Source organism: Paramormyrops kingsleyae, chromosome 8 (assembly GCF_048594095.1).
Source record: "Paramormyrops kingsleyae isolate MSU_618 chromosome 8, PKINGS_0.4, whole genome shotgun sequence".
NCBI classification, from domain to species: domain Eukaryota; kingdom Metazoa; phylum Chordata; class Actinopteri; order Osteoglossiformes; family Mormyridae; genus Paramormyrops; species Paramormyrops kingsleyae.
In genome coordinates, this window is record NC_132804.1 from 28,976,387 (window position 1) to 28,990,231 (window position 13,845).

The 13,845-nt window shown below is 43.4% G+C and overlaps 1 protein-coding gene across 2 annotated transcripts in view; it reads left to right on the forward strand.

The window, feature by feature from the left end:
* Window positions 1-13,845, forward strand: part of LOC111856189 (SRSF protein kinase 1-like) — a 31,037-nt gene that overhangs the window by 545 nt on the left and 16,647 nt on the right. Inside the window, exons 2-3 of one of the 2 annotated variants that reach the window (XM_023835937.2) lie at window positions 118-276; window positions 779-833. In XM_023835937.2, coding sequence (XP_023691705.2) covers window positions 264-276; window positions 779-833 — 68 coding nt within the window. In that variant the 5' untranslated portion in view covers window positions 118-263. Of the gene's footprint in view, window positions 1-117; window positions 277-778; window positions 834-4,197; window positions 4,401-13,845 lie in introns of those variants that run through there. The other variant, XM_023835936.2, reaches the window with a different exon arrangement.

The window sequence follows — 13,845 nt, forward strand, 5'->3', positions numbered from 1 at the left end:
TATTAATTTATTTATTATATAACAATAACTCGGGCCGACGTATTGGAGCCGTTATACAGGGTGGCCACTATGTGGCGCCGCATGCATTAACATGGCCGTGTCCCGTTGAATCGACAGATCGTTCGGACTCGAGAAGCCGGTTTCTGGGCGGCCCGGAAAAGGGAAGGGGGTGGGACAGCGTTGCGCTTTGTGGGGCTTCGCCGGAGCACGCATGCGTAGTACAGGGTCTCATTCAACAGCCGTTGCACGCTGGCCGGTTCAGCATGGAGAGGAAAGGTAAGGGGAACGAAAGAGAGAAATATTACTCCTCTTTCTGCCTTTACATGTGCTGCTTTTTACCCTCCCTTTAAAAAAAAAAAAACCGTGTCCTTTAGTTATGTGATATTTTAAACTAGATTGCTCTACATTTTGATGCCAGCTGTACAGAATGTGGTTGACTGTGTTCCCTGGCTTTGATCGAATTGACGAAAAATCAAAATGTTAAATATATAGGGCAAAAATCCATTGGCGCTAGTTAGTTTTCCCGCCAGAATTCAAATTCACGTTAAAACTAGACACTAGGCATTATACTAATGTAACTCAATAACCTGGTGATATCGCGGTGTAATGTGTCAGCATAGTAAATTACCCATCCTTGCAAAGGGGGTGCAAAAGAAATCCGATGTACTGTTTTGATAGTCATCATTTTATCATTTATCATTTCTCCTTCCTGTACACGTTTGAATGTCTTTACATGAGTTTTTTGCGTGTAATATTGTGATCTTTCATGTCGCGACAGTGCTTGCGATCCAGGCACGAAAGAAAAGGACGAAGACGAAGAAAACCAGCAAGAAGTGAGTACGCAGCTCAGCACGGGTCCCGCTCTGACTAGGCCATCCCACGTGTGTTAAGCCGGAAGTGAATATGTTTACGAATATCACTTAAAGCGTAATCGAGTGCACTATTACAATCAGAGTTCCTTCGTCCTGTCGGCACGTTTGTTCTCTTGACCCCACTAAACGTGCGGGCGCTTTCTAACTCTTATTTGAATCTTTAATCTATTAACCATGAGCTGCTGCGGGTATAATGAAGCGACATCTTGCTCCTGTAAAGTGTCGATGGTTTGACAGTGATCGTATAGCCGGATCGACGCCTGTAAATAACCTTTGTGATTAAGCTTTCATAAATGTTTTAAGCATTGACTTTGCAGATCCGAAGTATTTGTCTGTCGTTTCGTGTGCAGTGTGTGCCGGGCTGTCAGACATCTAAATACGTGCCTCTGGGTCGCGTTAATTAGTACGTAATGTTTAGATAATGGACGGTAAGTCGCCGAGCTGCGCTGAGTCTCGGGAGCTGCTTTCTCGGTCGGGTTATTCGGGATCACGGCTCCGTGTCATTTCCCCAAAGGGCTCCCGCCGTGATCGGGGACCGCTTCCCCAGCACCTCCCCCGTTTCTCCACTTACTTGTCAGGCGTGGTAGTTACAATGGTTTTCCTAAAAATTTTTATAGTTAAGACGTTTAAGCGATACGTATTATTCAGGGGCGTTGGAGCCTGGGGTCGTGTACCCCCCCCCTATTTTGAATATTTAATTCATTCCTCTAGTCCTCAAAAGTAGACCTTTGTATGTTAATGATCAATGCATCTGCCCTTGGTAGTATTGACAAATTTGATTACAAGCATATATCTTTGGGAGGTTTAAATCACTTTCCGCAAAAATGCTTTTGTTTGTTTGGGGTATTGGGCACATACTTATTTCAGGTACATAGTTCCCAAATGTGAAACTATAAGCATGTGAATGTGTATTATCTCTTCAGTTCCTCTATATTTATTCCACACTATTATGCTGCTGTATTATTAATTGTTTATATACACATTGCACTATGCACACTGCAATCCATTGACTTGCGTCCAGGTTACGTTCCAGAAGTGAGGATGTAAGTCAGTCAGCACATATTTCGATCATTGTAGGGGAGTGTACAATGTAAGATTCAATATCACGCACATTTAGCTAAACATCTATAGTGGCAGTGAAGTCGGGTTGTTTTGGTTCTTGCTGCACGCCAGACGTGGTAAAATGCGTCTGCTATGGTAAATGTCTGCCTCGGACATCGCTCAATGAATGTCATCGAGGCTCCTAAGGGACCTCGAACGTAAATGTGATCGCGCACGGTTCGATTGGACATAAGTCAGTGGATGACTGTATATACCCCTGTGATCAGCCCTCCTGTATTTGACTGCTGGGAAAACTCTTCCCCTATTAACGTTGTTGCATATCATACCGTCAGCCTGGGAACCACTTCAACCACCACTGTGTAGCCTCCACCTGGATGATGCACCGGCAGCCATTCTGCACCAGTACACCCACCACACAGTAGCTAAGGTGGTGAATGGGCAGGAGAGAATTTACCAATTAGATATAGCATATGATTAGTATTCCAGATTTGATTGGGCCACAGTGAGCAGTTTAATTAGGACATCGGGGTAAGGAAATCCAGAGATCTTGTATGACATCTGCGAATCAGGACCTTGTTGTTACATCTCATCTGAAGGACGGCACCATTTTTACAGCACAGTGTCCCCATCACTGCACTGGGATCCTCACAGTCCACAGGATGGGCTCCCCTGTTGGCCACAGTGTCCCCATCACTGCACTGGGATCCTCACAGTCCACAGGATGGGCTAGCCTCTTGATCACACCAAGACTTCTTCCAGCAGCAACCCAGCTTTCCTAGTTGGTGTCCCATCCAAGTACTGGCCCAAACCTGCTTAGCTTTAGGTGGATTACCTACTCTGGACTTCAGGTGCTAGGGCTGCTTACAGTCAGGCTCTCGGGGACCTGCAGACAGCCCATGGTTTTGGTCCCTCCCAGGTCCCGGTAGGCAGGTAGCAAGAACTTGGACTGTTTGGTAGGGAGCAAAAATGTGGTCTGCCTGGGAGGGAGCAAAAATGCGGACCATCTGTGGCTTCCCGAGGACCGGGTTTGGAAACACTGCTCATATGGATAGTATGAAAGTAAAGGCCTCTTGACTTTAATTTTATTCTGCTGTATAGTAGGTTTTACTGTATAGCTTGTGGTGGGACTGCTTCTGCCACTATATGTGTTCCCCATTCTTCAGTTACTTTTGCGTTCCCCCTGCCACCCAGTGGCAAAGCTAACCTGTTGCTGTCGAACAGGGGTGGGCAATCTTATCCGCAAAGGGCCGGTGTGTATGTAGGTTTTTGGGATAACCTGTAAATCAGCTGTTCAAACCCAGGTGTGAGGACTCTTAAGCTAGTCAGTCCTCTAATTAGTAATCTAATTAGGGAGTTTTAACAAAAACCTGCATACACACCGGCCCTTTGCGGATTAGATTGCCCACCCCTGAGGTAGAAGAATGCTGAAGTAGTTATTGTCGCATTATTATTAGCATTTATTCAAAGGTATTATTCCCTCAAGTTCTAAGTGGAAATACTAGCATGCATGTTTTGCTTGTGCTCCTGTACCACCAGCGGACTTCTTCCATCCTGTTTTGCTGAACATCTTGTAGCTCCTATGAAGTCTGTGGTTTAACTTGCAGCGCAATTCAGACTGCTAAAGGGTGAGATACAGATGGACCTGGCATGCCTCTCTGAAGATTTCCAAGCCTGGTCACCCTCAATTGAGTTTTTTTAGAGGGGGGTGTGTGTACAACCAGTGGGGAAAGAATAAGGTTTAGCTATGTATGTGTTTCTGGGCATTTGTGTTTATAGATGCATAGTGTAAGCCTATGTGTGTGCTGGCCTATGTGAGTGTTACCTTGGGCAGAGGTCGTTTGCCCATCCCCCTGATGTTTGTGGCACTCTGTTTATGACTGTGTTTGTGCAGATATACAGGCATTTGGTTTCCTTATTCCCCCCCCCAGCTGTCTCTCATTCCCTAGGGGCTTTCCCCGGATCTTGGCCAATAAACGCGGCCTCCTGTTCACTCTCCGGAAGCCAGCGTGGTCACCTATCCTGCCTGAAGTCTCTCCTTTTACGTGATGAATCCACCCACACGCGGCGCCCTGCTTACACGCGTGAAATCCTGTAATTCCGATTTGTTCCGGTTGATGATCAGTTCTGCGCTGGAATCCTCGTTTCCGTCTCGATTCTGTTCCGCATCTGCGACTCCTCCTGCTCTTTTTTACGACCTCAGCTTTCCTGCGATCGTACTCATCCTGCACACGCCCCACCCCACACACACACACTCTCTCATCCCCCGCTCCCTCCCTCCCTCTCCCGCCTGCCGCCGCCGCGCTCCCTCGCCACTTCAGTCGTGCTGAGCCGCCGTGGAGTTGGCAGCGGTTACCGAGCCGCGCGGAGCGTATCGTCAGGGCCCGGTCGCGGTGCCATGTGGCTGCTCGACTGGATCGTCTCGCTGAACAGCGCCGTGGCGAAGCTCGCCAGTGGCCTGCGGTGCAAGTGAGTAACGCGCCCGGTCTTGGCAGGCTGGCACGCTGGCAGGGCATGGGGCCGACAGCGGGGGGCACTTTGGTAAGCGCTCTAATTTATTAATGACTCGATTCATTTTTAATTTGTCGCTTGTGCGGGGAGAAGGGGCTGAATTCTCCACACATATCGGCCATCAGAGGAACGCCGGACGCCTTGCGATGTCTGCGTGTTTTCTTTTGCTCGATCGGGGCGAATGAGGCTCGGGGCGCTGCTCCCTCACTGGCATCCAGGGCAAGGAGAAGCAAACTAATTAGGTTTCCAGCGTTGCTGCAAAGTTGATGAGCTCCAAAGCTCTGCCCACCCCTCCCTTCACAGCTGCAGCAGCTAGTTATGTAAGGGGTGCAGTTTATCCACATCTTTCTGCTCCAGTCCCTCTGCTGCCGGACCCCTGGACCCCATCCCTTCAGCTATGGCTCCTTGCTGGGCTTTTATCTTACTGCAACCTTCAGGCCACCCTGTCCGATGTAGCGCAGGACCGATTGGGATCAGGAGATTTTACCTGGGCTCCCTCCTCCTCCTCCTCCTTTTCCTCTCATCTTTTGTCCTCTCCTCTCTATGGATGAGTGCACGTCTGCATTGCTTCTTCTGCTGTGTCTGCAGGGGCCCCCGCTGACCCTCGGGTCCCAGGTGCAGAGAGCTCATGTGTGGCCTTGCTGACGTACCGCTGTGGAGCATGGAGGGGTGTAGAGGTGGGGGAGGGGGCGCTGCTTTTGCTGGCTTTGTTGGTTCCTATCCTGAAGGTTGGCCATGAGGAAGACGCCGACCTGATTGTCAGCACTTGTGTCTCAGTGTGACGGTGGAGCAGATCCTGCTCCATGCACAGCGGGTCGCCGGTTTACCGCTCTGCTGTGTCGAGGAGGATGCAGTCGGATGTTTGAAGGTGTACCTATGTCTGGGTCCATAACTTAGTGCAGAGCTGCTTGTAACGATCAGTGTCTCTAGTTTGAGTTTTGAAAAGTCTCATTTACGGTGATTGGACATGGTGTTAAAATCTCTGAACATGTTAAACTGACACACAGCTGATCTGAACTGGCACAAAATGGTGATGCAGGTGGAAATGCTGCCTTTAGCTGCAGTGCTCAGTGTCACTTGTAGTCCTGGTGCCTCTTGTCATCCAGCCTACAACTCGCACGTAGGAAGTAGTCTGTTAAGGAATTAAATCCTTCTTGTATGTAACGGTGGTACTTGGGAATAGTATATTAGGTTTGGAAGTTAGAAGTACAGCTACGTTAGTACGTACTTTGGGCACAGTTGACTCTGACTAGTCCCAGTCTAGGTACTTTGAATCAGCTGAATGAATGTCGGGTCGTCTTGTGAAGCACTTTAACGGTGACAGCTGGCTTGGTGCACTTTGGTTTGTATTGGAAAGTTCTAAACTGTACTGATGCAGTTATACAGTTTATGTTTAGTTAGTCATTAAATGTTCTTTTTGTATTTGTAAAGTATTGTCCTGTTTGTTCTGCAGTGCCCTTCTTATGAGGACTTTTCCACAGTGTTCTCTTATATTTACATCTTAGCACTTTTATCCAAAGCGGGGAAAAAAAAAATGTTTTAGAGAGAGCGAGCGAGAGAGCGAGAGAGCGGGGTCAGCCAGTCCCTGGAGCCACTGGGGGTTAAGGGTCGTGCTCAAAGGCCATGTTGTGAAATCTGGCCTTTAAACCGACAACCTTCTGATCGGAGACACAGCCTCCTAACCTGCAGAGCTACCTGCTGCTGTATATTTTATTATATAATACAATACCATATAATGTAATAAATGTTGCATAAAGGTCCCTCCGCTCACAGCAGAAGGCTGTTTGTAAGCCACTGTTACTCCAGTGGGCCCCCTGCAGACTGGAACATCTCTTTCTGTTCAGCCTGATCATGTGACCCCCCCCCCCCCCCATGCCCAAAGACAGCCTGATGAGGAGGTGTAAAATGGGCCCCATCTCACCTCCAGCCTTGCTGCTATTTTATGTTCTGGGATCCTGTCAGTGTGCTGCGGGTGCTGGTGCCTCATGTGCTGAGATGTGGTAACGTGACACCTTGACGCCACATGCCATGTGTGGACCCTCGCGTGTGAACGGTTGCCCTGTCCACAAAGTACATGCTAGTAGGTTTTATTCTCTACTGTGCTCACCGGCTCCAGTAGTGCACCACCTCTTCCTGTTCTTGGTGTTGCAGAAGCAATTAATGGAGGTTCTCTTCTGAAGAAATGTTCTGACCTTTTGACACCTTAGCTCATGGTGTGTTGGCATTGTGATAATCCACGACCGCCCTAATAACACTACCTTCCAGAGAGTTTGTGGACCTGCCCCGCACTGTCGCCTTTACCCTCAGAGCCAAGAAGAGCGTGAAATGTGTTGCACTTTGTTTGACTTTGTGGGCCTGGTAAAATACTGGTTAAGTAGAAAGGTAAACTTTTAAAAAGTCACCTGAGGAAAAACATTAAACTGAGGTTTGGTCTGCCATAACCAGTCACACCACACAACAGGCTAGTGCTTCTGAATGTATGGCAGGAATACAGGCTTATTTTATATAGTCATCTCAAAATAATTTTTTTTCTTTCTTTCTCTTGTTCTTGGATATGTGGCTGAAATTGCATGTGTTTTCCACTTACTGCATTTTATGTTGAGGTTGCATTAGGTTTTAAACTGGACCTAAACGACGGCAGTTTATATGTTTTGGTAACATGGCGCTGACAAACTCCCTCATCTGGAGAAGAAGGGTAATGACTTCCTTTGGGTTTAGGCCTTTTGCTCTGTCTGTTCCCAGTACCACCAGCAGACCAGTGCTGTTCCTCTAAATCCCCCTCCAGTGACTGATACGCGAGATGAGGTACTATCATTTGTAAGAAATGTGGGAAAATGTAACAAGCCTGAACCATTTATTCAGGATCTAGCACCCATTAGAATGGCTTGGTAGCAGAGATGGAAAGTTCAGGTCCAGAAAGTATAAATCCAGACCTCTGCTTGGTATTGACTGATTGTCCTGAAACAGGATTCTGCCTTCTCCACACTACTACTGTGCTTTGTTAGAAAAACAGTGGCATCATTTGGTCAGTTGGGGCGCTCTAAGGCTCAGCCTGCTCTAAATTATGCTTGTTTTTGGTGCCACTTTGGATTGCTACCATTAAGAATTTTATAGTGGGCTTATTACAGTCCTGTGAAAACATTAGAAATTTCAAAAGCTTTTGCCATTTGTACAAGTAGCTGCGGAAAATGTGGCTATTCTGCTGTGGACAGGATTAAAATCTGTGACCTTCCGATCAGAGGCACAGAGTAGACCTGCACAGTATTGGGGAAAAAATAATTTGAATAAGTAGAAAATTTACCCCAAATAAATGCCCTAAGTAGAACTCGTATAGGGATGTCACTATCGATTACATTAGTAATCAAGTAATCTACCAAATCTGACAATTCATCGAGTAATCGCTTATAATATAAAATATAATGTAGTACATAATATATTGCAATTGATGCACACTCAGTCATGCATACCATGAATTTGGGCACCCAAATTAGGGCTGTCACGATTATTCGACATAGTCAATGATGTTGGCACTGAAAATACGTTGATGTCAATAATTGAAATTGATGCATTGTTCTGTTAATTATAATGAAATTTTTATTTGAATATCACTACATAATTATGGGAGTAGTTCAAATTATGACAAAACTAAAAAGGGGTTTGTACACTGTGCAGTGTGGATAGCATTTAACAGCGGCACTAATGCAATGCACGAGTACCTGAAGCGGAAATGCAGAGGGGCTATTCTGGATGGTGGACCGCCAAAGAAGGCAAAACCACCTTAAGGCCCAATCCCAATTCTATTTTCTACCCCTTTGCCTACCCCTCACCCCTTCCCCTTGCCCCTTGAAATGAAGTGGAAAGGGGTAGGGTTAAAAAAAATTCCCCTAAGAAATGGGACACCACTACTACACTGTTATACGTCATCATCCATTGTCACTACCTCCTAACGTTACGTCAGAGGACAGGCGCCGATGTTTATCACAAATTCCAAGATGTCGCCGTCAGCATCGTAGCATGTAAAGATTACTCACTCCCAAAGTTTTTTTGCGCCGTATTTGGACTTTAAAAACAGATGTTCGTTTTCACCTCGAAAACGTATGAGCTAGGGGTGGAGCCGAACCCGAATACGGTATTCGGAAAGGCACAAATAATGTGTTTTTTACGAATACTTATTTCGAACAAATACTTCAAAAAATATTTGTATTCGGGAAAAACTTTATATCAAAAAGATGCGTTTCCTCTTGAGACCGCAGTGCATGCACGGATGAGTGAGTGAGTGAGTTCAGGAGTCGGGGGGGTAAAAGAGGTGACTGACACAGGCTGCTCCAACAGCAACAGAGAAGGCTCGGCTGAGCGAAAAAAGACTTAACTGTATCACTATTTTTGTACCTTAACTGGGTTCCAGAGGCAGTTTATAACTTTCGGGAAGCGGAGTTTGATCGGGAGATTATTCCATTACGCTGCATTATTGACGTCTGCAGTCAGGTGCTCTCATGTTCGCTCTGTTTACGTACTGTAGCTCTGTTAGCTCGGTAATTTAGACAATAGGCTGTTGACAGAGTAACGTTAACGTTTGGTTAAAAAGGTTAAAACAATAGTTGTGTAGTTGTGTCGAATTGTATGCACTTGTAGGAGTTATATGGTACGTTTAAGTTACTCTGTCTACTGCATATCCATAATTATTATAATGGATATAATTAAAGAATACTTACACTATAACGTAAATTAGAAGTGCAACGCAAAAAACTGGATTTTTACGCCTATTTTGAATTTTACTCGAATACAAATACAAATACTTTTCCCCCCTCAACAAATACAAATACAGATACAAATACCGGCTGCTTTGCACACCCCTAGTATGAGCCTTCGGGTTTCCTCAGCTGTCCCTATACAGAATATAATTTACAAAAATGTTGTCATGTTGCAATAAGTACGAATAGTGTAAGCACCGTTCATTTACATGTACACATATGGCCGTAAGCAAAACAAAACAACGCGTTACCACATGCAGTCAGTTACCGGGTAACGTTATATGACATAAAAATATATTTCCTAATATTGTGCAATCAGTGCTATCCGCAAGCAAACTTTAGCGATTTTTTTTCAAACGTTTCTTTACAGAACATCACCGTAAACACAAACGCAAGATTGATGGTAATATACATGTAATGAAAAAATGTCATAAAAATCCTTATTAATGGCAAAAATTACTTAACATTTATGGGTCTGCTTGCTCGAGTGGGCAGCCATGTTGTAAATTTCTCTTAGCCCTTCGTTTGAAGTGAGGTCCCGAAAAATCTTCGTTTCGAGGGCTATCTAGCCCTTCCCCTTACCCCTACCCCTCCAATCAAAAGAGAATTGAGACACCCCTACCCCTACACGTGAACGCGCCAAACGGAGGGGTAGGGGAAAGTGTAGGGGTAAGGGGTAGAATTGGGATTGGGCCTAAATGTTGTTTATTCATGTTTATTAAAATGCCATTAGTATGAAGAGCTTTTTAATATATCGTTGTCCTTGTAGCTGCTAGATACAGTCATTATTAAAGTCATAAGGTTGTCTGCCTGCTACCTTAGAATTTCCATTAAATGAGTGTCTGAGAAAATGTTTAGGCTAAAATCTGAGCTTATTCAATGTTGATGTACGGTACCAGTTTGTGTGCTTTGGGCTTGTTGGGACCAGTGTTATTATCATAAACTGAAACAAAAAAGGACACAAAATAAAAAATATTGGTTTGTGAACTGAAATATTAATATAGTTTTTATTTTCATTTCGGTTCACGAGGCAGAACTTTTTGCAGTTTAAAGTCAGGCACATATTTTGGTAAATTTAGAAAATAAATTGAGCAAAAATAATTTGAGTCAAAGTGATGACAAAGTCAGGCTGCTCCGAGAGGCTGCATGTGTCTGTGGCTGACCTCACATTATTGGGCGCGTCTGTCAAACCTGAATGTCTTCTTTAAAGATATATTTGCATTGTAGTCGTACTGTGATGGTAGTTCTGTTTTGCAATACTGAAAATGACTGCATTTTCATTCACTTTTAAGGTGAAGTGTTTCCTAGTGCTTTTACTCTTTATTTGGACTGTCGCGCTATTTACAGTCTTTCTTCCACCATATTGCAGAGTAATCGATTAGGAAATTTTTAATCAATGCTTTTAAGTAATCAAGTTTAATTAAGTATTCATGACCGCTCTAAACTTATCTACCAATACAGTGCATTTAGTGAGAACGGCAAGTCAGTAATTACCGTTCAGATTAAGTCTAACAACTTACTCTGAGACTCACCCATAATGTTCCTACTGACACACCAAAAACATGCTCTTATTTAACATATTATTTAGAACAAAGTTCAAAGAACATGAATTTCAATAACATTGTTAACATTAACTACATCTCTGACTACCTACAGTGGCGATCAAAAGTTTGGGCACCCCAAGTAAAAATGTGTATTAATGTGCATAAAGAAGCCAAGAAAAGATGGAAACATCCCCAAAAGCCATCAAAATGCAGATGAGACATTCTTATAATATGTCAAAAAAAGTTGGATTTTATTTTCATCATTTACACTTTCAAAATAACAGAAAACCAAATAATGGTGTCTGCAAAAGTTTGGGCACCCTGCAGAGTTAATACCTTGTACTGCCCCCTTTGGCAAGCTGAGACCTGACGATGTCAGGGACTGTTCACAATCATTGTGTGGAAAGACCAGGTGTTGTCAATCTCAAAGGATTTAAATGGCCAGACTCATCTGGCCTTGCTCCAACAATCAGCACCATGGGTTCTTCAAAGCAGTTGTCTAGAACACTGAAACTGAAAATAGTTGATGCTCACACAGCAGGAGAAGGCTATAAGAAGATAGCAAAGCGTTTTCAAATGTCAATATCCTCTGTTCGGAATGTAATTAAGAAATGGCAGTCATCAGGAACAGTGGAAGTTAAAGCAAGAACTGGAAGACCAAGAAAAATATCAGACAGAACAGCTCGCAGGATTGTGAGAAAAGCAAATCAAGAACCACGTCTGACTGCACGATCCCTCCAGAAAGATCTGGCAGACACTGGAGTTGTGGTACACCACTCCACTATAAAGAGATACTTGTACAAATATGGTCTTCATGGAAGAGTCATTCGAAGAAAACCTCTTCTACGTCCACACCACAAAAATCAGCGTTTGAAGTTCGTAAAAGAACATATAGACAAGCCAGACGCATTTTGGAAACAAGTTCTGTGGACCGATGAGGTTAAAATTGAACTTTTTGGCCGGAATGAGCAAAGGTATGTTTGGAGAAAAAAGGGCACAGAGTTTAATGAAAAGCACCTCTGTCCAACTGTTAAGCATGGGGGTGGATCAATCATGCTTTGGGGTTGTATTGCAGCCAGTGGCACAGGGAACATTTCACGAGTAGAAGGAAAAATGGATTCAATAAAATTTCAGCAAATTTTGGACGCCAACTTGATGCCATCTGTGAAAAAGCTGAAGTTAAAGAGAGGATGGCTTCTACAAATGGATAATGATCCGAAACACAAATCAAAATCAACGGTGGATTACATGAAGAGGCGTAAACTGAAAGTTTTGCCATGGCCTTCACAATCTCCTGACCTTAACATAATTGAAAATCTATGGATAGACCTTAAAAGAGCAGTGCGTAACAGGCAGCCCAGAAATCTCAAACAACTGGAAGACTTTTGTAAGGAAGAATGGGTGAAGATACCTCAAACAAGAATTGAAAGACTCTTGGCTGGCTACAAAAAGCGTTTACAAGCTGTAATACTTTCCAAAGGGGGCAGTACAAGGTATTAACTCTGCAGGGTGCCCAAACTTTTGCAGACACCATTATTTGGTTTTCTGTTATTTTGAAAGTGTAAATGATGAAAATAAAATCCAACTTTTTTTGACATATTATAAGAATGTCTCATCTGCATTTTGATGGCTTTTGGGGATGTTTCCATCTTTCCTTGGCTTCTTTATGCACATTAATACACATTTTTACTTGGGGTGCCCAAACTTTTGATCTCCACTGTATATGTACAAATATAATTAGCAGCAGCAGTAAAAATAGCTTTTGTTCCACGTGCCAACCGACACAAAGCAGTGCCGACAAACACTTGCTCAACATAGTTTCTCTGGAATCCCAAATGGCAGAAGATGAATATCATTCAGTAACCAGTTCTTGTTTACTTTTCTCCTCTTCACTCACCTTTTGTTGTTTTTCACGAACGCACTGCATGATCTATGAGCAAACAGCAAGGACGAGAATGATTATGATTGGCTTGGAGAGCACATGCAGCGCTCATGCAAAAGAAGCGGTGGAAAACGATACACCTTTTTAAAATATATATGCCAGATAATATTGAAAAGGAACAATCATTAAAATTGCAAAGCTTCCTATGTTTTGTTTCCTGTGATAGTATAAAAATATTTTTACTATCACGGTCCTTGTGATGTAAAATAATTCAAAAATTATTTATAAAGCACTTTAAAAACCAGCAATAGTTGGCCAGAGTACTGTAAAATCAAAATGGCAAAAACCATAAAACACGATAAAAACACAAGGACCAGTTTAAAAGATGAAAAGACAATAAAATAGAAAGAGCAATAAGACTGTAACAATAAAAGAAACACTAAAAGCAGCTCTCATACAGAGTTAAAAGCCAAGGAATAAAAATGTGTCTTAAGATGGGGTTTAAAAACCCGGCAGTGTAAGGGTAGCCTAACATGTAAAGGCCGCAATTCTGCATGTGACGATTGCATGTCCATTACATGCAATTGCACATTGTGCAGCCTTAATCAGGGTACCCGCGGTCATGGAAAACCTGGACAAGTTTTGGAATTTTTAAATAATTTTTCCAGGCCCTGGATAAGTTTTGGAATTCTTGGATAGAGAGGAAAAGTTATGGAAAAGTTTTGGAAACTAGCTTGTTCATTTTTTCCCGCTTCGTTCCGCAACGCGCTAACAGAAATGTATGAGTGGAAGTCAGTAGTTAACTACCTTGGTAAACATATGCAGATTTCGCGTATTTGAGATCGCTGTATATTTGAGATTTTTGCTCGTTATTCCAGTTTTTATGATTTTATTTTTTTGCACGTATTTGAATTTTATTGATCAGTTTTCCGTTTTTGACTCCGTTTGCCTCTACCAATCATAAGGTACATATAATTTTAATATTTGGACTAATTTTCTTAATAATTGAACGCTATTTGCACATTGGCGAAAGTTGTCCACCGTCCGTGTTTATTTGGTAAGCAGATTGGCTATTATCGTACCGAAAATTGTAGTAATATTGTCGTGCCGTATGCGGGACGCGGAGCGGAGACAGAGGAGCTGCAGTCAGGAAATCGGGGAACACGGGGTTTAATAATAATAAAAAAAAAGGCCAGGCAAGAAAACACGCAGTGACATTACAATGA